Genomic DNA, 26,104 nt, shown 5'->3' with positions numbered 1-26,104 from the left:
CAGCCTTAGTTCAAACACTCAAGAGCCATAGTGAGAAACACCTACTGTATTGGAAAACAGCTATAGAACGTTAACACACACACCCCTTCTATTGGCCACTGCTACAATCAAAGTATCTTTGGCCAAACAATGAAGATAGTCTTAAATTAAGTGAATATTTCATCATGAGTAATACTTAAGAGCTTCTACTATGTGGATCCTAATCACACTGATGCCAACAGTCATAGACTCTCTAAGAAGAAAAGGTACTGGCTAGCTCCCTGCCAAATCCCAACAACAAGGTATTTATAGTGTGCCATCTGCACAAAGAACATAGTTGGCAAAGCAAAAGATCCCACTGCTATTTGGAGGCACACAGACTAACAAAATCAAATTAAGAATCTCCAAATAAAAAGCAAAGCAAAACAAAAATATTCCAATAGTCAACAGAGCAGGTTTTTATTGTACTCCATCACCCTCTGCTGACCATGCCATTAAACTGCATGTGCAAAGGAAGTTCTAGCTACACTAGGAGACCTTTTTAAAGGGCACAGAGAATATCAGCTTTCTGCCACAATGCATTCCTGAAAACCACATATGAAGAGGGTCACTGTAAAGCAAAGCACATTTTCCATAAAGACAGACTATGACTATATTCCTCATTTCAAACTAAAAGCTGCATCAAATAGGCCATGGAAACCCTCACGAAAGCAAGCACGCAAAAACTATAGCCCCTTGTGATCATTTAAAGCAGGGCAATTATCCTCCAAGGGCTTTCTTACAAGCACAAATACATATACCATTTAGCTGACTCAATAAAAGTTAAAAGATAAGTTCCAACTTGTATAAAATTAGCATAAATTTGATGTTGCAATATATGTATATCATGTTTCAACAAACCTAAATTTTAAAAAATAATCTAGCTTCTTATAAAATGATATAGAAAGAAATCTAAAGAAATGCATTGTCCTACCAATAAATGAAACTCCTCCACAAAAAGCAGAAGTGATGTGCTTTTTCCACTGTGAAGCAGTGTTCAGAGGTCAGAATTCATTTACCCTTAACCCCTTCACTCTCTGTTCTAGTTAGGGTCACAATGGCTGTGATGAAACACCAAGACCAAAGAAACAGGTAGAGGAAAGGGTTTGTTTTTATTTAGGTTACACTGCCAAATCACTGTTCATTACCAAAGGAAGTTAGCACAGGAATTCAAGCAGGGCAGGAACCTGAAAGCAGGCACTGGAGCAGAGGCCACAGAGGGGGCTGCTTACTGGCTTGCTCCTCATGGCTTGCTCAACCTGCTTTCTTATAGAATCCAGGACCCCCAGCCCAGGGACAGCATCACCAATAATGGCATGGGCCCTCCCCCATCAATCACTAATTAAGAAAATGCCCTACATCTGGCTATTACAGAGGCATTTTCCCAACTACATTTCCCTCCTCTGAAATGACTCTATCTTGTGTCAAGTTGACATAAACTATCTGCACACCCTCTAGCTCTTTTTCTTCCAGTGTTTAACTAAAAATTTTTATAAATAGTGCAAAAAATATTTGTATTGAGTGATTTACTTCATACAGGTATAAACCATTTTATTCTAAAAAGTCAAAAATGGTAAGGCTGAGGAGATGGTCCAGTTGGTACATTTCTTGCTGCACAAGCATAGGTATAGGACTCAAGTGTGTAACACAACCACCACATTAAAAAAACTGGAGAGGCAGCTGAAATGCTTGTGTTTTGGAAACAGAAACAGACAGATCTGAGGATCATACTGGCTATCCAGCCTAGCCACGTAATGAGCTCCAGTGTCAGTAAGACACTCTAGTTTAGTGAGAAACCTTGTCTCAAAAACAAAGTAGAAAGGGGTTGAGGAAGACCCAGCATCCACTTCTGGTCCCCACATGCACATACCACATAAGCATGTACTTATGAATATACATATATCACACATACATACAAAGCCAGAAATGGTAACTCCTGACTTTTAATTAAACTATCAAATAAAAATAATACTCTTTTCCACTTTGGTCTATCCCAGAATCCAACTGCAGCTTGGAAACAAACTGTCAGATAATATCTATTTCACTGCAAAATTATACAAATAATAATATTCTTTTTTTAAGCTTCAAAGCCTCTTTCACAGAATTGTAAGAACACAATCTGCAGCTTTACGTTCTGTCTTTAGGAATAGAGTGTGAAAGGAAGACAGAAGTGGCAGGAAGCAGCATCTGCATGTTACCTACGCCGCTGCAAATGTACGCGCAGCACAGCACAGCACAGCATGCTCTGTGTTCCTTGTATCCTGGAAAGTGGGACTTACTAATTCCCTTGAATAAACATGCCTACAAATCACCCTTTAAATGCTTTCTCCAGTTTTGGGGCTGGGGATGCAGAACAGTTGGTGGGGTGTTTGCCTAGCCTACAGAAGGCCCTGGGTTTGGTCCCCAGGACCACATATGCCCATGACCACACACCTGAAACTCCAAAAGGTAGACAGGAAGATCAGAAACTCAAGTTCATTTTCAGCTACTTGGCAAGTTCAAGGCCAGTCTGGGATATGTGAGCTCCTGTCTCAACAACAAATAATAACAACCACCAGAGCCTCTTTTGATAGTGTGCAGATACAAAGAGAGCCTTCCCACCTGATATAACTCACTTTTTTTTTTTTTGAAAAATACAAGACTTCTAGAAGCTAGTAGATATGAGACAATCCTTTGGAAGGATTACATCACTACAAAAAAAAAGGAACAGTCAAAAGTGGCAAGTGAATCCCTGAATGAACGGTGACAATAGCAACCACCATGCCAACAATGGCATAAGCACAGCTGACACTCAGCAAGTCCTGTGCTGAAGGCTCCACGTGTATTCTTTCCCTCTTCCCTGACACCGAGCTCCATATAACCTCCTTTTAATAAATGGTAAAATTTGGGGTTAGAGAAACTAAGTAACAAGCCTGAGGACAGATGGTTGCCAAGTATCAGGACCAGGATCTGAACCACAGCAAACGTCCTCACCACAGCTCAGGCTGGAAACAACAGAGGACAAAGAATACTTGATTGCTGGGGTGGCACAAAGCAAAAATCAGACAAAGGGCTGAAGAGACGGCTCAGCAGTTAAGAGCACAGACTGCTCTTCCAGAAGACAAGGGTTCAAGTCCCAGAACCTACATGGCAGCTCCTAACCACCTATAACTACAGTCCCAGGCCGCCCTCTTCTAGCCTTGACAGGTACTGCATGCACACTGCAGATAGATATGCACGCAAGCAAAACACCCATCCACATAACATGAATACTGAATTGTTAAGAAAAAGATGAGATGTCTATGTTTTCAACCTAAGCTACTTATAGCTAATCAGTAACCTAAAAGCAAAGTCCATGACCCTGCATTCCAATACTAGACTCATGGCTGGGAATGCCCCGTGAGCTCTGGAGGCTGCCTCAAGGTACAAAGGAGCAATGCTGTCAACCTCCCAGACTTACAGAGAGGAGCAAACCAGGTAACTTAGAAAGCAGGTCCAGATTAGTACCTCCAATACATTAGGCACAGATGGCCCCACTTGGCTTTCCCGCTTTAACAAACTAGAAAACAAGTGGAATTTACAGCATGTGGAATGCCTGCTCACCAGGAAATTGTCATTCTCATGTCTAAATCTGTATAGAGATTTGTTACATCTACATATATGTTTGTTAGTATTGACTTTAGCACCAATATTAAAAAATTTTATGCCCAAACATCTTAATAAAAATTGGTATTTTAGAAGGCCATTTGACAGTAGCAATAAGAATATAAATGTGTGGTTACTAAAAATAACAAGCATGTATATAAAAAAGAATGCCTTTATCTCTATACTCCAGGCCAGTCCCACTACTAAAGATGACACCTAGTAATTTTATACACACACATCTCTAAAACAGTTCTACACACAAATACAGTTCACTCTACCTCTATGTACTTTTAAAAACTTTATGTATCTTAAATATCGTCCCAAGATAGCTCATATACACTATTTTAAACCATCATATAAGATATTAAATCAACTAATAATCCCAGCAATAGAGAAATTCACCTTGTAAGAACCTATTACAGTCTAAAACACATATAAGTGTCTAAGTCTGTTCTTGAAACTACAGCTCTTGATCTTTAAGCCCTAGGCCAAACTAACAGCCAGAATTGTTTGCCTCCGTAGTATCTCAAAGAAATCATATTTTAACCCCCCCCAACCACTACCCCAAGATATGTGTTTTACTTTATACCTAATAAGTAGAGACCCCCATCTAACCACTTCCCACCATTAGAGTTTTTAAGGGTGTTTTCACCCATGTGTTCCTCTTTCCTCCTTTTGCCTCCTGAGCAAACCCTGAGCTTCTCCACACGGCCCTGCAGGGTAGGGCACTTCCGGTCAGTATCTGAATGGCAGTCTCGTCTTCAAAAGGTAGTTGTCTCCACCCCATCTTATCATCCTTGGTTAAAGCAAACCCCAGCTGTATTTTAATCCCAGATACACTGCGACCTAGGCATTAGGGTGTGACTCGAAGCATTCTTCATAACAATAAAGAATGGAAAGGACGGTGCTCTCTTCTGCCTCTGCAGGGCACATGTGTGCACAGACACAACTCACACACGTATAATAAGTGTCAGGGGCTGGAGAGATGGCTCAGAGGTTAAGAGCACTGGCTGCTCTTCCAAAGGTCTTGAGTTCAATTTCCAGCAACCACATGGTGACTCATAACCATCTATGAGATCTGGTGCCCTCTTCTGGTGTACATGCAGGCAAAACACTGTGTATATATGATAAATAAATAAATCTTTTTTTTAAAGTGTCAAAGTGAAAGAAAGTTATAGAGTGGTGCACATACATTTCATAACTTCTTGTTCACATGGGCATAGATGTTAGGTATCTATTATAGAATACTATGTACCAAATTGTTGATGGGATTACCTCTTATGAGGAAAGTAGGGAAAAAAGAACAAACAAAGCCTTGGTTTTTCACTCTGCATACTCTACACTTAGAGGCTTCCACAAATATTCAGTTTTCTACATTAAGATAGAGTCTGCATCCACCATGCATGGTTACACAACACTCTCAGTAACTAGGGAATTTTTAATAATATGCACATATTTCCTCACACTTCTATGGAAGTCTAGGCACAGCTGGGCTCTGTCCTCTGCTCATGACATCATAAGGCTACAACTATGATTTGCTGAGAGCTATGCTTTATTTTGGAGACTCAACTAGAGAAAGAGCCACTCTTCTGTTCCCATGATCACCGACATTCGGTTCCCTGTGCTTACATGAATCATGGAAGCTGCTTCTTCAAAGTCAACAAAGGACATGGCAGCAAGACTCAAGAGAAGGATGATGATGACATCACACGGTGACCACAAGAATAGCATCACCATCGCCATACTCTGTTGGTTAGAAACAAGTCAGGCCCTGCCCATATCCACGGGGAGGAATCAGGTTCTGGGGATACCTTAAAGACATCACATGTACAAGGTGATTACAGACCTTGATGCCTGTGCTCACCTTACAAATATTTTGTAAAGGCATAACCAAATAAAGCCAAATATAACTACAATATTTCTTTGTCAAGAAAAAAAAACCAGATACTAAAAACAAAAATGCAATACCAGAATTTTAATAAAAGAGTAGTGCAATTTAGATTAGTGGGTCTTTTAAAAGAAAACATAGGTAATAACAACATGAACATAAACCAAGGAATAAGAAAAACAGCAAGCAAAGGAGAGTCTCAGGAGTGACTGGTGCTGGAGTTTGGGAGTAAAATGCTAAATGTACTAATGCATGATGTATATCTGGGGGACAAAAAGGAAGCATGATAATAAGAGCTCGAATACGGCCTCATAATCCTTCTAGGGAGCATGAAACGAGGCTGCTACCAGCCTACAAAAGAATAAAGGTAAAGGAAAGGTGTCATCTCTCCTGAATAGGGATCCTAACAAAAAGGCTTCAAAAGGACTCTGCATCTTTAATAATATAAAAAGGCTAGGGCACAAACAGCATAATCTAAAATGCCATTAGAAATGCTTCACATACAAAAAGGTCTAAGTAAAGCAGGGTTTTATAAAGTGATCAAAAAAGAAACACTAAGGGGGAAAATCTTTTAAGATTAAAGAGGTTTTTCAAAGGACAAGTTGAAGTGGCTGTAAAATTTATGAGGCAGCATTAAACTTCAGTTCTAAGTAACAATAAATTATTCACTATAAAAACATACATGTGTCAAATATTATAAGCCTCTTAAACTTTTTAAAACAATTTCTTACAGAAGTTATTAGATGTAGTAGGTCAACACTAACAGACACCAACTTCTTCGTTAGCACAGTAGGACCACTGTGAGAGGAGAGTGGAAGCAGGGCCTTCTCGGGCTACTCAGCGCCACACTGAGCTTCGCAGAGTTGGCCTTCAAATCAATCTTTGTGACTTTAGCTAAAATAAATGTTAGTTTTATTTTTTAAATGTCTCCATGAATGTAAAATGACAGCTATCTGTTAAGTAATATATATGTGGATTTATAGCTTAAATAACATTTAAAGCTTAACGTAAGTCAAGTGCAAATAATTAAAGTGCTTTATGACCCTAACTGACCATCAGCCTCATGACTGGCCTGGACAGAGAGACCTTTAGCATGTCCTTTCCAGCTCCTCCGGTGCCATGTCTCACGGTGTGTAAGGCATCTCCATAGCGCATGGCCAAGTTTCCTCCGCTATTTTCTAAAATCTATCTTCCTCTCTATATTCCCTGAAAGTTCAATCTTAAAATTCTTTTTAACTATTACCTCTGCTACAATACACTTACCTTAGACGGTCTTTTTGCATAGTAAATTAAACATGTAGAAGTCACTAATATTCTTCATTCAAGCACACATGTAACTCAACTGAATATAATGACTTGTGAAATTTCTAACATGTTTCCATCTGCTATGAGAAACTGAAAAGAAATCTCAAGTATGAAAAACACCATTGCTACCTCATGAAATTGGAATCTAACACAAAAGATGGGCATTAAGTGTTTGCAAATGCAATGAGTGTGACAGAGAACCATAGGGCCCTACAGGAAGAAGTAACGGTTCCAGAACTAGTTCAGATGCCAGGCTCTTATGAGGCTGTGAGAAGTGGATAGATAGGGCTGCTGAGAGCCATCAGACAGGCAGCTTTTCAGTTGCTTAACATTTATTTAATTATGCCTAGAGTCAAGAACTTTTTCATTATAGATAGTGATGCTGGTTACTTCTCATTGTTAGGTGGATGAGACTTGGAATCTCACAGGAGATACACTTCTGAGCACATTTCCAGAGAGGCGTAACTGAGGAAGGAATGTGGGCAGTGTCATCCCATAGGCTGGGGTGCTGAGCTGAGCAAAAGGGGGAGACAGTAGAAAGCCAGATGGGCACCCGCATTCATCTTCCTCTGCTTTCTGACTGAAGACACAATGTGACCAGACACCCCGTGTTCTGCTAACATGCCTTTCCTGAAATGCTAAGCTCTTTCCCCTCAAACTGAACTAAAATGAGCCCCTCCCTCCTTAGATTGCTTTTATCAAATATTTTGTCTCAGCAATGAAAAAAGGTAGCTAATACAATGGACAAAAAAGACAAATTACTTCTTTTTTGTTTGTTTGTTTGTTTATTGTTTTTCCAGACAGGGTCTCTCTGTGTAGCCTTGGCTGTCCTAGACTCCCTTTGTAGACCAGGTTGGCCTTGAACTCACAGCGATCCACCTGCCTCTGCCTCCCTGAGTGCTGGGATTAAAGGCGTGCACCACCACTGCCTGCAACAAATTACTTCCTTTTTTTTTTTTAAACAAATTACTTCTTAATGTGTACATTTTATTATGTTTTCATTTTCCAGAGAAGTGACTGAGTGCTTTGGGGCCGGGGAGATAGTTGAGCAGTTTAGAGTTCTCCCTGCCCTTTAAGACAACTCTACTTTGGATCCCAGCACCCAAGTTAGACAGCTCACAGCTGCCTGTAACTCCAGCTCCAGGGACTCCTGCTCCCTCTTCTGGCTTCCACGGGCACCGCATACACATCATACACTCAACACAGGCACACACACATACACATAAATAAAAATACGTCTTCTCACTGTATTTTCTCAGACTTTATCTAGTGGTCCAAAGAAGAAAATGTCCATTCACCCAGACTTCTGTTGGTGTCTTTCCTGTTCTGGATCTTTCTTGTACGCGTGCATCAATCTTCAGAAGCATTTGCACAATCGTACATGACTATTGGATCAACACTTCCTATGCACTTCTCCCATGCATCTACAACTAAACCACAACTGTAGGACTTTAACAGGCAACAGATAAGTGATTAGCTGCTGAATTCTGAACTTCTGCAACCACTAACACTCTTTCTCTACTTGAACTATTTGGTCCCTCTTTATACACACTTCTTCTTTGTACTTTTGATATAATCGAAAACAGAAAAACACCTTAAAGTCTACTCAAAGAAAAAGGCTCATGCTCACTAATACATACAAATAATGTAAAATTCACTCACAGTGTACTACACTGACAGAATGCTCAATTATAACTACTCATCTATAACAATGACTCCATGGCTAGCTTACAGAAAGAGTACTGGGTTGTCAGAATTTTAGGACAGATTGCTAATTTTGATAAATCCTTCAAAAAAAGAATGTTAAATACATCACTCTTCCTTGTGTCTCCATTCTAATTTGTTTCTTTTCTCTAAGAAAATTATTTCATGAACTCTTTGATTTGTGTTCAGTTGCCCCCATCATGATATCTCAAGTCTGAATGACACACATGCAGACCACATCTACAATGATGCACTTGCAATTACTAATAACATTTCTACATCTAATAAGAAATAGACCAAAGAAAATACAGCGGACAAGAAAGACTGCTTAGTTAACAGCAACAAACGGCCAGAAGTGAAGTATGAAGTGAGGTACATGTCAAGTGACACCAACCAATGCTCTTTAACATTTCAAGAAACACCAATGTCAACAGGAAAAATCAAAATTTAGTAAAAATCAAAATTTTAATCTCTTCCTAGGTCCAAAATTATACTGCATCAATAATAGGGTTTTTTGTGCATTTTTATAATTAAGACGTTTATTTTTATTTGTACTAAAAATTCTACATAGACTTAACTCTCTACGTAAAAAGGCAGCTGAATGGATCATATTTATGTTCTTATCTCATAATGAGAACAGTGACCACCACTCGGGGAGGTGGGTGGAGAGGTGCTCAGGCAGAAGGGGCCACGTGAATGTGCAGTGTACTACATGTTGTTGATAACACTGTCATAAAGCAAAGTGTATAGTTGTGTTATTAAAGATTCTCTGGGAAGCCAAGCAGTGGTGGCACACACCTTTAATCCCAGAACTCGGGAGGCAGAAGCAGGCAGATGGCTGTGAGTTTGAGGCTAGCCTGGTCTACAAAAGCAAGTACACAGAGAAACCCTGTCTCAGGGAAAAAAAAAGATTCTCTGGGAGAGCAATCAGTGCTCTTAACCACTAAGTCATCACCAACATAGGAAAGATGTTTTCTTCAAGGTTGCCAAATACAAATAGCTAAATCACTATGAATGTAATGTTTATATAATTCCTAATTGTTTCATGGTTCTTCCTGCTGTATGTAGTTTATTTATGTGTAATAATATAAATGTATATGTAAATAATAAATATAATAAAAATTTTAAAGGAAAAATGGGCAATGTTTACCTTTTAAAGATGTATAGCATATTCTGAGATAAAATACATTTCATTCCTTCCAAAAAAAATCTCAGGCACATTTCCTAAACAATGAAACACACACACACACACACACACACACACACACACACACACACACACAGAGTTAACAGATATTCATAAATGACTTAAAATATAACATAATCTTAAATATGTAGTTCATTTTTAAAACCTGTTATTTTTATCTACATAACGTCTATTCACAGCCCTTCATAGCAAAAATATAAGTAAACCAAATCGTTATTATTTAAAAAAGAAAGAAAGAAAGAAATTTCACTATATGAGCCAGTTGCAAAAGCAGAGTAAATTTTTTACAACTTAACATGTAAATGTCATGGTGTACCTGTGGGCACCGCTTGGCGACAGCACCAATGCGTTATCTTCTCCAGAGGAAAACTGCCACGAGTCACTTAACCTTTGTTCACCTGTGTCCAGCTCACCCATTACCCAGTCAGGTAACTTCTCTGGACTTGAATCTTTTGGTAGTGTTGGATTTGGTTCATCAAAATAGATGGACTGGTGTTTTAAAAAAAAATCAGAGAAATCATTCTTACAAAATGTACTATAGAGAAAACACTTAAAATTTCCACCCATTTTTAAGTTTGGGAAAAGATTTTCAAATATTCAATTTAAATTCAATAAGAAGTAAATACATAAAATTTATCATCCACTACATAATAATTTATGGAATACCAAAATAATAAGATAGCTAATATATTTAAATTATGGTTATGTTCTACTATACAGGAAACCTAGTGAACAGCAAAATTACATGGCAGGAAAATCTGGGAATACTTATATAAGGAAGTGATATTAGCTTTATAACAATGGATCTCAACCAACCTAACACTGCAACCCCTTAATGTTGTAGTGACCTCTAACCATAAATTATTTCATTGCTACTTCATAACTATAATTTTGTGACTGTTATGAATCATAATGTAAATATTTTTTGGAAAAAGAGGTCTACCAAATGGGTCACAATCCAAAGGTTGAGAATCACTGCTTTATACTTAAATAGAAAACTTATAAAATTATGTCCTACTTTATTTCTTCCTGTAACACTCAATTACTATGCACATGTGTGCATACATATATAAATATATATACATATACATATATGTATATGTATATGTATATATATATATGTATATATATATATATATATTTAGAGTAGCCACAATTTTGACGAGCCAGAAATTAAAACTAAAATTAGTAATCCCTTGGTGAGGTGGGAACTACAAAGCCAGAGGCATGGGTTTTGTTCCCGCCATACCGCTTCCTCCCTGGGGGAGTCTAGACAAAGCTCCAGGCCTTCTTACTGCCATTTGTAAGATAAAGTCCGTCCACACAACTCTATGAAATTGACTGTGAATGGAAAAATATGACTCAATATACTCTTATCTGACATCTCATGTGCTTCATAAAATATCCATTTTAGACACTGAGGTGACATTTGGCCATTAGTTTGATGAGCCAGGCTGCATAATATGCTTCTGGAGAAAACTTTCCTTGTGTAACAATGACCTCAGTCTACACAGAAATCCTCAAGGGGCTACTCTTCAGGAAAGTGACACATGACCCCCTTATCTTAAATAGAATGGAGGATGATTTCTTTTTAATGAGATACAGTTGTCCTGCTTAGACACTGCTTCTCTTTCCATGGTTTGAGTATCTGCAGTAAACCATGGCCTGATACAGTCAATGGAAAATTCCACACTGAAGTTTTTTAATTGGGTGCTATTATAAGTTGTAATAAATTCTCATAATCTCTGTTGCACTATCCCAGCGAGATCTTTTCGCACATGTCAACTTAATACAAGCTAGAGTTATTGGGGAAGAGGAAGCCTCAATTGAGACTGGCCCAAGGGCAAGCCTGTAGGGCACTTTCTTGATTGGTGATTGATGTGGAAGGTGCCAGCTCACTTTCCGCAGTAAGCAGCCCTGAGCTGCCGGCCCTGGGTACTGTAGGGAAGCCATGAGGAGCAAGCCAGCAAGCAGCACACCTCCATTGCATCTGCTTCAGTTCCCTCCAGGTTCCTGTCCTGGTGTCCTTCAGTGACGGATGGTGATGTGAAAATGTAAGCAAGATAAACACTTTCTTCCCCAATTTGCTTATAGTGATGATGTTTTATCATAGCAATAGAAACCCTGACTAAGACAAGTACCTACTGATAACCAAGGAGCAGGTGTCTTAGATGTTAGCACAGTAGAGTACCAGTAATTCCATCCTATTTGGGAAATCTGTGGAGGGCGGGGGTAGAAGCTTCACAGATAATAGGGAGAGTGATGTACTCATTCTAATGTCCAGTCAACTAACTACTTTGCCCAATACTGCTGCTACTGGCATAAGCAAAATGCATGGCACCTCTTTTACAATGGATAACAGCATTAGAGGTTTTTGTGTTCTACCACCAACAAAAGAAATTAGCCTCTAGTGCGCAATGTGCCATGTCATTAAATTTTGTCTAGTGTAAATTTTGCTAAAAATGTAGACAAATTCTAAGTTTTGTAATAATTCAATATATACATTACAGTTAGCTGTCCAGGCAGATATCACACCGCTAACCCACACAAACTAGGAGGCAGGTTTATTTGCAGGGAGCAAGACAGGGACAGTTCATCAACCAGCATAAAATAAGTGCCTTGCAACAATACTGATAATAATGAAATCAACTATAAAGAACACTTTTAAAGTCCAACATACTATTATTTAAAAACTAGGAAGGAACTTCTAAAAGCTATGAAACTGATATGTTAAACAATATATATGAAAGAATTAATAAACTAGAATTTACTGAAGCACTTAAAATAATAAGAGTCAAATCTGAAAGTCAGTAAATAATTAAGGTCATTTTTAAAATTCATTTTTATAAAAGAGAATATAAGTGAATAAAATATAACAGAAGAAAGTTTCCTATTGAAATTGGGACAAAGGAATGAGAAAAGTTTTAACTTATGTATTATCTAGCACACTCAACTCAGTATTATTTCCATTCCCAGAAGGATGATAAAACCCACACTCACTTTTAAAGAAATGGACTACCACACATGATCCTGATCCCCGGCACCTACCATGTACGATGGTAATGTTTCCAGGGTTCCTGGCCCAGGGCGGTGTGTAAAGGGGCCTTCGAGAACTCCTCGCCTAAGCATGTGCAGTAGCAGCTTTGCATACAGGTTTCGATTCTTTCTGCCCATGAGCCCCGCACCTGCTCCTGAGGGCTCACACAGCTTTCTGATCCAAAGAGCACACCTCTGCCGTTCTGAAAGCACATAAGAACTATGTGACACCTGATGCTTCAAGGACAATACCTTAAAGTATCACGGCTTCCGTCAGCACCCCTTGTAATCTAGAACAGGGACCAGCCAACTCCTGTAAAGGGACCAACTGCAAATGCTTCAGGCTTTCTGGACCACGTGATTTCCAGCATAACTTACTCTAGCCACCCTACCAAGGAAGCATTAATAAACCATATACAAGCAAATGCATGGTTACAGTTCAATAAAATGTTACAACAACAACAACAACAACAACAAAATGGGTGTAGGCCGGAGAACAGACTGTACACTTCCAGTCTAGAATCTAATTTTATTAGTTAGTTGCAGTTGGGCAACAAAAATGTGAATAGATATTTTCATAAAAATAAGATTCCTGGAATCTTTTGAGAGTAAATAAAAATAAAATCTTTGAATACTATCAGATATACCTTTAGGTAAAATGCTGTTGTAACTTTGTATCAATAAAATAACTCTGACATACTGAAAGAGCCATTCTTAACTCTTAACGACACAAACATAGACAGATAAAATGCAGCCTCCGACTACCAAGCAGTACATATTATCTCCAAAATTAAATCCAAACATTTTATCTATTAAAGCCAATAATTTCAAGGGATTTGTAGTTTTATTATCTCTAAAATAATTGAGTACTATTTATGTGTAACTTCATGAAATAATTATCCTTTTAAAAAATCTACCTAAAAATGTAGCACAATTTAATCCACATGTAATGACCCACTGGGTGTATCATCCTTCTGTGACACAGGATTTTTAACTTTCATGAACACTACTCGGATATTTTTATCACTCTAATTCAATTTGTGGATTATATATATATTATACAAATCACTAATCTCTTGGCTTATGAGGGTCATATTCATTTATTGTTTTGCCTACCAAAAAATTACTAAGGATGGATTTACCAATTTGTAATCTCACTACAGGTATGAGAGGTAGGCCTTTTTTTTTTTTAACTGTTTATTTTTGCTTTGAAAATTATATGATCATCAAACAAACTTTATGAATATACGGTGTACTTTATACAAAAAGAAAATACAGAAGTGGAAGTGATAAGCTTGAGCAAATAATTGAAAAATATGTTTTTGTCCTCATGTCTTATAGCAAACTGATATCTAGATTGTGTTCAATGCACAAACAACAGTACAACTTGATTAACGGAGAGCTGGATTCTCTACTTAAATGGTAGAAGAGCCCACTGCTGTAAGACTAGATGAGCCAGTACAGATTTCTAGTTCTTTTTTTTTTTTAAATAGATTTATTTTTTATGGATGAGTGCTCTATCCACACGTACACCTGCAGGCCAGAAGAGAGCATCAGATCCCAATATAGATGGTTGTGAGCAACTATGTGGTTGCTGGGAATTGAACTCAGAACCTCTGGAAGATCAGACAGTGCTCTTATGAGCCATCTCTCCAGCCTCAAATTTTTATTTCTTAAATAGGATATGACTTCCTACATGTTCATTATGAAGTAGTAAAGAAATGGGCATGAATGTTTAAATATAGACAATGTGTTTGAACCTAGGGTTATACTTAAGCAATTCTATAATCCTAAAATCTATTTTTAAAAAAAGACAAAATATGAGAAGGGTTTGATTTGAGATACATTTATAATGGAAAACTCTAATATAAAATTTTCTTAATTGGCAGATCGAAGATAAAAAAAAAAAGTGGGAAAATATACTGACTCTAAAGTTCTAGAATCGGGGCTGGAGAAGTGGCTCAGAGGTTAAGAGCACTGGCTGTTCTTCCAAATGTCCTGATTTCAATTCCCAGCAACCACATGGTGGCTCACAGCCATCTATAATGAGATCTGGTGCCCTCTTCTGGCCTGCTGGCTCACATGCAGACAGAATACTGTATAAATAATCAAATAAATATTTTAAAAAGAAAAAGAAAAAGAAAGTTCTAGAATCAACACAGGTGTCCTTCAGTGGGAAAATGAATAAATAAATGTGAGATACACACACACACACACACACACACACACACACACAGTGTGGTTTTATTCAGACATAAGAACAAAATCATCCATCTACAGGTAAATGAAATGAACTACAGATCATCACATTAAGTAAAACAAACAGATGCAGGAAGACAAACTTGATACACAGAATCTAGACTTTAAAAAGAGAGATGGAAACAAGAAGGGACAAGGAAAAGCAGAGGTGGGAGGAAAAGCAAGAGAAGATGGAACAGGGAATGACCATGACCAAAGCAAACATGTATAAAATGTCATGATGAAACTCAGTATTTTGTGCAATTAATGTGGGGTAGTTTTTGTTTTGTTTTGTTTTTCAAGGCAGGGTTTCTCCATGTAGCCTTGGCTGTCCTGAAGCTCATTTTGTAAACCAGGCTGGCCTTGAACTCACAGAGATCAACCTGTTTCTGCCTCCTGAGTGCTGGGATTGAAGGTGTGCATCACCACCCAGCAATATATGGTAATTTTTAAAAAGCAGTGAATATCAGAAAAGGATGTGATAGGCGTGTAGCATTATATTCTATTTGAAGTCATGAGTCAGCCAAGGGTGTGAAAAAATGGAACCTGAAGCCATGAGATCTGAACAGTGACACAGGAAGAAAAGAAAAGCTAAGAATCAGCAAGGGAAGAAGACACTCAAGGGAAGGCTGGAGAAGGCTGCAGGCTCTGGGACAATGATGGAGCCATGACTGTACCCTCTCTATGTCACGCTGCCTCTCAAGGCAGCTCCCTGTAATAAATCTGCAGAATTAAGTCAGCACCTTTTGGATATAAAATCCACTCAGACATCTCATGGAAAAGAGAACTTGAAAGAAAAGCCACAGCTTCCTGGCCCCACTCCACACCCGGTACTCAGTGCCTAACAAGTCTGAGTTGCCCTCACAGTCGATACGACCCTTGCGGCTTTGAGGATCACCTTGAGACCCCAAGTTTATGCAACTACCTCTGAGGCCCTAAATATCTGTAAATCGCTATTATGATCACAGATTCTCATTCCAAAAAGAGAACAATAGGACAGGAATGAGAAACAAAAGGCATTCACAGCTGGTCTTATCAGTTAATCAGAGTCAGGGGTTAACAGTGGTTCATGAAACGGAAGCCATTTCCAAAGGAGGAAAAAACCAAAGTGAAGAAGCAAAGTACCTAACTTTAAGATGCCGTGCTTTACACTCATGACACACGGCACGGCATCACAAAAGATAATATCAAAGCTTAGAGAACACTGTCACTACACTTTTATTTATCCTAGAACAGCTCAAAGTAAACAATCCTACATCAGTGGTTAAGAAAAAAATAGAATTAAAAAATTTTAAAGGGAATTTCAACTTTATTTCTATTTCAACAGTTCACTTGTGTGACAGTTAATCTTGACTGGAGATATTTAGAGTCACCATGGAAATGCATTTCTGTGTGTGTTTAGGAGGGTGTTTCCAAAAAGACTTAACTGAGGAGGGAAGACCCACCCTGGAGGTGGGCAGCACCACTCCAAGGGCTGGAGGACCCACACTGAATAAAAAAGAGAAAGCAAGCTGAGAAGCAGCCGCCATGGCCCTCTGCTGCCTGAAGCTCCTGCCACCATGTCGCCCTCACCATGACTGACTCTTGACCCAAAACAAGTTCTGACATTGCTTCTGACAGGCATTTTGTCATAACAATGATAAAATAATTAATAATTAATAAAACTGGTTTGACTAAATAATATTATTTTTAATTTTAAGAACCTAATTTCAGCCAAATATGGTGGCACATATCAAAGTCCTGGGAAGGCTGAGGCAATCGGATTCCCATATGTTGGAGGCTATCCTGGGTTACATAGTGAACATGGTCTAGCCAGAGTTATATAGCAAGAGTATCTCAAAACCAAGGAAGAGTCTAATTTCAAACAAAACAATCTTACCTGACCTGTGGGGTAATTTTAGGACAAAGGGCTTCATATCGACCACGAAGTGATCAAATTCTGCATCCAGCTTTTCCCGTCTTTCCTCTTCACTTCCCATTTCCATAATCCTATCTGTGAACAAGTTAAAATTAATCATCAAGTATTTATATGAAGAAAGCTATGATACTGTGATAAAATATATTAAAGAAAACTTGTCAATTAAATACCAATCTTCCTTAAATTGTCTGCTAGGCTCAAGGAAATTCCAATCAAAACTCAGGCATATTTGTTGCAAATATGGACAAGCTGATTGTAAAATTTTTAAAAAGATTTATTTATTTATTATGTATACAGTGCACATTAGATCACATTATAGATGGTTGTGAGCCACCATGTGGTTGCTGGGAATTGAACTCAGGACCTCTGGAAAAATAGCCAGTGCTCTTAACCTCTGAGCCATCTCTCCAGCCATGATTGTAAAATTTTTATGAGAAGGTGAAAGAATCAAGAGTAGCAGTGACAATGTTGAAGAAGCATGAAGTTGAAGAGCTTTCTCTCTCTCTCTCTCTCTCTCTCTCTCTCTCTCTCTCTCTCTCTCTCTCTGTGTGTGTGTGTGTGTGTGTGTGTGTGTGTGTGTGTGTGTGTGTGTAACCTCGACCAGGCTAGCCTGGAACTCACAGACATCTGCCTGCCTCTGCCTCCCTAAATGCTGGGATTACAGGCATGTGCCACCGAACCCAGCTGAGAAATGACAATTTTTATAACAAACAATACTATAACAACAATGCTAAACTATATGTAAATTAACCCAAAAGGAATAGAGGACCTAAGTGCAAACTGTAAAAATTGAAAATAAAGGAAAAGATCCCTATGACTTGATTAAAGCAAAAACACAATTATCCACAAAATAAAAATGGGTACACAATATTGGATTTCTCTCTCTCTCACACACACACACACACACACACACACACACACACACACACACACTCCTGCAAGCAAGCCTCAATCTGTGAAAATTCTATTAAAGGATTAAGAAAGTAAAATAGAGAGTGGGTAAAAATGCTTGCAAATCCTGAAGTCATAAGCAACTTATACCACTAGCACATGAGTGGCTGGGAAAGTATGTAGCTCCATGATTCAGTACTGTGTTCTGTGAGGCCCTTGGCTCAACCTCCAACACCGAGAAATATAGTATTGATAAAGAAAATATGAATAATTCTCATCATTTAGCCATAAGAATAAAAAAATCCAATAAAAATAATGACAAAAACCAATCCCTTTGACAATTACTTGATGTTTTACAAGGAGAATAGAGATGATGAAAACAAATAAATCCTAAGTATCTTAAGTGGTGGTTATGCCGACTACCCTGTTGTAACGTGGTTTTAAATACAGTACGAAACCCTCCAAACATGTCCAACATCTTTAAAATTATATTTTAAAACATCAATCCCTTCAACAAAGAAGAAACACAAATAATGGCATTTATGCACAGAAAAAGAAGCCCAACGTTATTAGCCACTAAGGAAATGGAAACTAAAACCATACTGCAATACCTCAACAACACATGTGGACAGCCAAAATTAAGCCAAGCAGTGCAAAGTGCTGGTAAGGTTGGAGAACACAGAACTCCTGTGTGTTGTTGGCCAGAATGTGAAATGACATGGGAATTCCGGAAATAATTTGGCAGTGTCTTCCAAAGCTAATCATGTACACACCACATGACCAAAGTAATCCTAAATGCTATGCCAAATCTATATCCACAAAAAAGTGCAAATGTACATTTAGAGTAACTTTTTTAAAAATCAACAAACAGTGGAAACAGCCCACAGATTGTAATATAATCACAAATACTAACATTGCACTCAGCAACAAAGAATGAATATCTGTAGCTGAAGTTTTGGTTTTTTAAAAAACTCAGTTATGTTATGTAAACAGGTTTTTGTTTTACTCCCAAGTGTGAGATAAGGAGTTGTTTTTTGCCTCGTGGGGCTCAGAAAGGGGTGCAGTCTTTGCCAGCGGCAGTTAGTTTAATTCAGAGGACTCTGAGAGGGTATAAATATCAGAGCCCAGAGAGAGAAGGGGGCTTGGAGAGAATGCTCTGGGAAAGAGACACTCCAAGAAGGAAAAAGGCTGCTGCTGCTTAGCTGGGCTGCTGGCTATCCTGATGACTGAGATTGGTATTGCCTCAAAGAACCAGATGAACCTAACCAGCAGGAACCTACTCTAAAGAGGTCTAAGTCCGCTGTCCCTTCTAACCTGCTCTCTCGCCTACCTAGGGTTGGAGGCCTGGAAGGAAGGGAGAGGCATTAAGGGAAGCAAATAAAACAGCCTTAAAAATAGGGCCAACAAATGTTGATATACAAAACAACATAAATAAACTTCAGGAAAAGAAACCCTTTTCAGAAGGTTAATGTGCTAAGTCCAATAATATGGGGTTCTAGAAAAGGACAAAAACTTCAGCAGTGAGAACAGTAAATGGTTCATAAAGGTCACCAGTAAACGACAGTCTGGAGTGAGGGGAAAAAGGCACCAGATTTAAAAAAAACTACTAGGGTTATTAAACTGCACAAAAATTGTAGAAAGAGACTGAGAAGTCCATACATATATAAAAATTCACTGAACTGTATATCAAAATCTTAAAATTCTTTAATTCCCCTTACACTTCTTAAAACAGTAATTCGTTGTATATACTGAATATATAATTGAGGTAAAACTGACAAAACCAGAAACAAAATATCTTATGTTAAAATATGTCCAGGAGGTGGCGAGATGGCTCAGTTACTAAAGAGCACTTACTGCTTAAGCATGGGGACCTGAATTGGGATCTCACATAAAAAATCCAGGCATGGCCACATGTGCCTGTAATCCCACTGCAGGGGAGGCAGAGATAGGCAGGTTCCTGGAAGTCACAGGCTGCCCAGTCTACCCAATAGATGAGCACCAAGTTCAGTGAAAGACACTGTCTCAAAAGATAAGAGGCAAAGATATTGAAACCTGCCTCTACACATATGTACACACAGACACTTGCACGTGCACATACTCACACACTCACACACCTTACCTGTTACATAAGCCATTACTCAGAATACTCAGTGCTTGCATGGGTTACAGTGTGACCTTGAGGCAAGCCTAGACAATTTATACAGACTTTGTCTCCAGATAAGAAGTAAAAAAGAGCCAGGTATATAGTGTCTAACATGTCTGAGGCCTAGGTTCAATCTATAGAACCTCAAAAAAAAAAATCAGTTCAAGCCCCAAAACTGAAGAAAAAAGGAAAAAAGGAAATATATATCCATGATCAATAAGTCCATTTAAACTGTGTGCTACCATGCTAAGGTTATGCTTACATAATATACAGTACCCAATTTGTCACATATTTCGTTTGCAAACTATAGAGCTCTTGTTCCACTTGGCAATACTGCAAACCCTTGATTCCCCATTCATTCTGTAACTCCCTCACGAAGGAGCAACTGAAGAAAGACGGCAGTGCCTTGGAGGTAGGCAGCTTTCACCCACAGTTATGGGCACTTTGAAGAGTTTACTTTTTCTCAGTCCACAAAGCAACTTTTAAAACTTAACATACATCTTAAAGCTCCTTAACCAACTGCAAATCTTCTCTCATTTTAAGTAGGAAAATACAAACAAACAAACAAACAGATAGGAAGAGCCCTATGAAGATGCTACTCCTCCCTCCTCTCAACCCATCTCTGATGGACGTGTCCTTACAACCTTACCCTACCTCAATTCCTGCATCCCACGCAGCAGGAACTCTCCTTACCACATGATAGCTCCTCCTCTCATGTACCACCAGTTCCTACCTCCTCCCTATTTCTAATTCTCCATCTCCACTGACTCCATCCCCTGTGTCGCCCCTCGCTCTAGTCTTCCATTCGGTTTGCTCTTACTTTACCTCCCGCTCCTCCCTCCCTGGGAATTACCTCTTCAGCTCCATCATGTACTGAGCTCTTTTAGAGTTCCCCGATAATCCACTAGTTATTAAGTCAAACCGCTGTCTTCTTTCTGCACGGCATCAGACATCCCCACAGCATCTTCTCCTCCTTACAACTCACCGCTGCCAGAAATGCATCTTTCACGTCAACTGCTCACTGCACTGCTGCCTCTCGAGCCATTTCATCTCAGTCTCTCACTTCTCCAGCCAACACTAAGTCCAGCTTCTGCATTGCTCTTTCCTCGGTCTCCTTTTCATCTGACGTTTCACCTTCTCTCTGGGCAATCGCGATCGGCACTGAAACTTCAGGTAGCTTCCTTATGCCATCGACGCAGATCATTTATTGCTAACCCTACTCTCTCTTTGCACTTCCCACTGGTATTTACAACAGCCTCCCGGACCTATTACACACAATGGCCTGTTTGTTATGGTTGTATATGTCCCAAAGGAAATTCTTCACAGTTTTCTCCACATGCTTGGTGGTATCAACAGCTATTTCATCTTCCTCGCTAGACATCTCAAGGTTTACGTTATCTAAGCTCTCTGTAACGCTACTCAGGGACAAACACATGGGAGCCCCAGCTTCGCTGTTCTCACTGTATTCGGTCAGATAGAACCCTAACTCCTGCTACAATGATCCCATGACCTGTCTTCCAATAAGCCTCATCTCTACCTGAGAAAAAAGTGAAGCTTTGTCATAACTATTTCAAAATCTCCCTGTTGCTGCCTCCGCAATACTTTCCAAACCCTATGTTGGCCGTGCAAGGGCCTAGCTCTTGCCACAGCTACTCTCTGCCTAACTACACAAAACCAACACTGGCCATTTTAATTTCCCCATTGTCACGGGGAACTTCTCACCATTCGTCAAACACTCCAAGGCCTTACTTGATTTTGCTGTGGATACAAAGGTCTTTACAGACCTGGGGACAGATATATGCAGCTCAAATGTCATTGCTAAGTGTAGCCAGTCCTACTTAATCTAGGCTAATTGTTGCTCTCTTCTTAGTGTAAAATGCTCACATCTGGGTGACTGCACTTACCAAACATTTGTCTATCACTTACATGGCTTCTCCATCTGGAAGAGGCTCTTGGAAACAGGGTCGTGACTTACGCCTTAGTAAGCACCTCACATATGATAATATTAGAGGCAAAAGAACTGATTGCTGAATAAACAGACGAGTGTTCAACTTTTGCATGAGTAATTGCCTTTTTGACAACTGGGGGTGAAAACAACTTTACGTGGCTGGGTATGCTTTCATGTTGACTGTTGCATGTGTTCCTTGAGCACAGTCCACATTAATGTTGAGACAGGGCCTCTCACTAAACCTGAAGCTCATCAATTCAGCTAGACTACCTGGCCAACGCGAACCAGCACCCCACCTGTCTCTAGGCTGTCACCACCACACTCGGCTTTTATGCGGGTGCTGGAGATCCAAACTCAGGTCCCCACACTTGAACCCGCAGCTACTTTACAGATGGAGCCATCTCTCCAACCCCAAATGATTAATTTCTAATGTTTCCATTCGAAACACCAAACAGGTCATACAGAACAGGAATATCACATGCTCCTGATTGCATTTGCCAAAACCGGCCGTCCTACTTCATGTATATGAGGAGTATGTCTCCAATTTTAAGACACGGTTAAAATGAACTTTATGCAGGGTTAGTGGGTAGTTCCCTGGCAGAGTACTTGCTAGCATATGTGGGGCTCTGGTCTCACTTTTCAGCACTACAAAAATAATGAACTAAATTAATTAATGAATTAATTTTTTAAAACTAAATAAATAAACCAAGTAACTTGATTTAAATTAACTTTATGACTAATTGATTGATTTGGAGAGTTGTGTTTGGCTTGTTTCATTTTAAATTCCTACAGTATATTCAGTTAGGTACTTAGTAAAAGTACTTCCGGGCGTGGTTGCGCACAACTGTAATCCCAGCACTCGGGGAGGCAGAGGCAGAGGCAGTTGGATCTCTGGGAGTTCGAGGCCAGCCTGGACTACAAAGCAAGTCTGGGACAGCCAAGGTTACACAGAGAAACCCTGTCTTGAACCCCACCCCCCAAAATACAAAAGTACAGTACGGTATTATATAAAACATAGTATGATATCATCCTAGGTATTAGATAATAAAGTTGAAAACAGCTATTCAAATAACTAAACCAATAGAAACTGCTAGATCCAAAATTTTTAAGCACAGCTCTGCCCTAGATGTACTTCCAGGCTTACCCATCATGCCTATGTACTCAAAATTTTGCCTAAGCCGGTTGTTTGCTGTGGCCAAGGCAAAAAGATTCCTCATAATCACTAATTCTCAATAAATCCTTTGGTCTTTGTGGAAATGTTAGTGTTTGATATCTGAGAGTAAAATTCAGCAGTTAAGTGACTCACCAAAATCATATAATTAAGCAAAGCCCAGATTAAAATTCTAAAATCCCTCGTTCTTACATCCATTAGATCTGACCACTTGGCCATTTGCACTAAGTCAGCAATAGCTCCAAATAATAAAACAAATTAACTTGAATAGTAGAAAGGCTATCTGAATTGCTACCAGAGCATATAATAATCAAACCAGGTACACATTTCTAAGAAAAGCAATGAAAACACAAGAGCAGGGACTGAGGAGACATCTCAGTCTGGAAAGCGTTTACCAAAGAAGAAACTGACTGGGCTCGGTCACCGGAAGCCACCTAAGAAGGTAGGCACAAGTGGTGACACCTGTAATCCCAGCACCGGAAAGGCAAAGATCTGCCTAGAGCTCACTGCCAGCCAGCTAAGCCTAATCAAGGAGCCCAGGTAACAGAGAGAGAGGCTCTCTAAAGCAAGCTGGACAGCTCCTGAAGACATCTGAGATCAAGTTGAACTCTGGCCTCCAAATCTCTGTGCACGCACATACCTACAAAATACTAGAAAAGCTAGAAATCTGCTTTCCCTTGCTCCTAATTAATTCATTCAACAACAGCAACAAAAACAACAACAACATATATTAACATTTCAACTGCTACACAAATTATATTGTGCACACAAATTACATCTAGCTATTGAAGAAGTTTTTCTACTATCCATTAGACGTTCAAATTTAAGGTATTAAAACTGAAAAATGAAGGCCAAGCTTAGTGGCACGTGTCTTTGACTCTATCACTTGGGGGGCAGAGGCAGCCAGATCTGTAAGTTCAAAGTCAGCCTGGTCTACATCACTTGAGTTCCAGGACAGTCAGAGCTATAGAGAGAGATCATGTCTCGAAAAGCTTTAAAAAAAAACCTGAAAAATAAGCAAAGCTCTATCTTTGGTCTAAGGTTAAATTGTTCATCGTATGCCTTTCACTAATACCAATTACAATGTGACTACTGCATATACAACCTACCTAAAAGGGGAAAAAAAGTTGGGTGGCTCTTCTTGTATTTACATCCTGTGTTTATACTGTGTCTTTTATTAAACTCACTAATCTTGCCTATTAAAAAATGTTTCTTTGTGGACAACTATAAAACGGGCTAAGACCTCAGAGTGCTTAGATGCTACAGAAGTCAGCAAAAACAGAGGCAAGCCCCAAATATTAACAGCCTGAAAAAAGAGACACAACTGCTAAGAGACATATTCCTGAGAGCTGTGTAAAACGCGTATTCTTCCATCAAATTATATTTCAAATATATTGTGGAGAGTAATACTAAAGGCTTGAAATGCTAACTTAATCAACCACGATTTTTGTGGGTTTCCACATCTGGATTTTTTGACAGGAGCCTTCCCAGAACACATCCAGCACTGTTGGTGGGCGTTAGAACTATCCGGTGTGTCCTCCAGGGCACCTAACCTGACAGGCACGATCGCCACTGTCCCTTACAGGTTGGAAGCCAGGGCTTAGAGGCCTGAAGGGCCTGAGCCAAGTCTGGTAGGCCATCAGCTGGACCTGAGCACTGCACAAATTACTCTGCTCTCTACTTTGCTGGGCGTTTGTTTTGTTTTGTTTTGTTTTGTTGGGGGAGGGTGGGGGGTCAGTGTGTAACGGAACTCACTTGCACTTAACTTGCCTTTTCTATCCTACTTTCACTTATCTTTAAATAGTAAAGACAAGTCATAAAAATGCCAGCATACTGCTGAGGAGGAGGCCCATGGCCTGTCATTCCCGCACTCAGGAAGCAGAGGCAGGTGGATCTCTGTGAGTTCAAGGCCAGCCGGGTCTACACAGTGAGACCCTGTCTCAAACACAAAACACAGGCCAGCTGTCGTAATTTTTGTTTTTTGGATCACTACAAACACTGCACTTCTCCCCAAAGGACCTGCACTCCCGGGCTGGGTCCTTGCAAGCCCTCGCAAGCCCTCTGTACATCAGGACTTTCTTGGAACCAGCCTGCAGTCAGGCTCTACTCCTCTGACTTGAGAACGAGCCTCCTCTGACATGAGAACTGCAGCAGCGGTCCGGTTCCCGGCGGTCACTTCCTCCGCGGGTGTGGGCACCGGGAGTGGCGCCTGAGTGGCCCACCCAAGGCCCTGGCCGCTCTCCTACCTACTCCAGGACACAGATCTCTTACCACCACAAGCCTCAGGGCTCTGGGTCCCGACATGCCGCCCCGATAAACTTTACTGAGAACTTTGCTTGGCCATCGCTTGGCTGCTGACCCCGGCAGGGCGCGCGCCGCACAGGCCGCAAGCGCGGGTCCGGGCCTGAGGGCGACGCCCCTCCCCGAGCCAGCCGTGGGCACGCGCGGGGGCTCCATCTCGCGCAAAATTCCACTCGGAACCTGGGAGTAGGGGCGGGAAGGGATTATTGGTGGGAGAAACAAGAGAGAGAGAGAGAACCTGGCGCCCCTACAAGCAAGCCGTCCCCTTGGCCACCGCCGACCCGCCGCCACAGCCAAACGGTTTCAAATCCTTGCGGGCCGACGGGTCGCAGCTGTCCAGCAAGCCGTGGGCGGGGCTACCGGGCTCGCCTGCCCCGCCCCCTCGAGCCCCGGCTGGCACTCAACGCTGTTGCCATGACGACGCTCCCGGTTACGTCTATCACTGTCCCTGGTCCGAGGGGGCGGGAATTTTCGTCCTACCGGCGGTTCTCATGGAAGGGGCGGAAACAACCCCCCTGGCTATTCCCCGCCTCCGAGAAATGGCCCCCAGCAAGCAGCCCGTTGCTATAGTAACGGTCTAGCCCACTGCGCAAGCGCCGAGCTCGAGCTTTAGCTAGTCCCGCCCTTAGCGGTTTCCAGGCTTAATCTTCTGCTATCCCAAAACTAGAATGTGGAAGCTGCTGCTTCCGGGCTTTCTACTCAGTAGCTTGTG

General features: G+C 40.3%; 1 protein-coding gene across 2 annotated transcripts in view; it reads right to left on the bottom strand.

The window, feature by feature from the left end:
• Window positions 1-25,770, bottom strand: part of CEP112 (centrosomal protein 112) — a 391,861-nt gene extending 366,091 nt beyond the window's left edge. For both annotated transcript variants that reach the window (XM_084751376.1, XM_084751377.1), the window contains exons 1-4: window positions 25,631-25,770; window positions 16,900-17,013; window positions 12,795-12,985; window positions 10,063-10,235 (exon numbers count right to left, since the gene is read on the bottom strand). In XM_084751376.1, the coding sequence (XP_084607502.1) occupies window positions 10,063-10,235; window positions 12,795-12,985; window positions 16,900-17,005 (470 nt within the window). In that variant the 5' untranslated portion in view covers window positions 17,006-17,013; window positions 25,631-25,770. The remainder of the gene's footprint in view (window positions 1-10,062; window positions 10,236-12,794; window positions 12,986-16,899; window positions 17,014-25,630) is intronic.
• Window positions 25,771-26,104: the final 334 nt, after the last annotated feature.

Source organism: Acomys minous, assembly GCF_964271855.1.
Source record: "Acomys minous genome assembly, chromosome: 12".
In the NCBI taxonomy this organism is placed as follows: domain Eukaryota; kingdom Metazoa; phylum Chordata; class Mammalia; order Rodentia; family Muridae; genus Acomys; species Acomys minous.
This window is presented reverse-complemented; position numbering and strand designations above follow the sequence as displayed.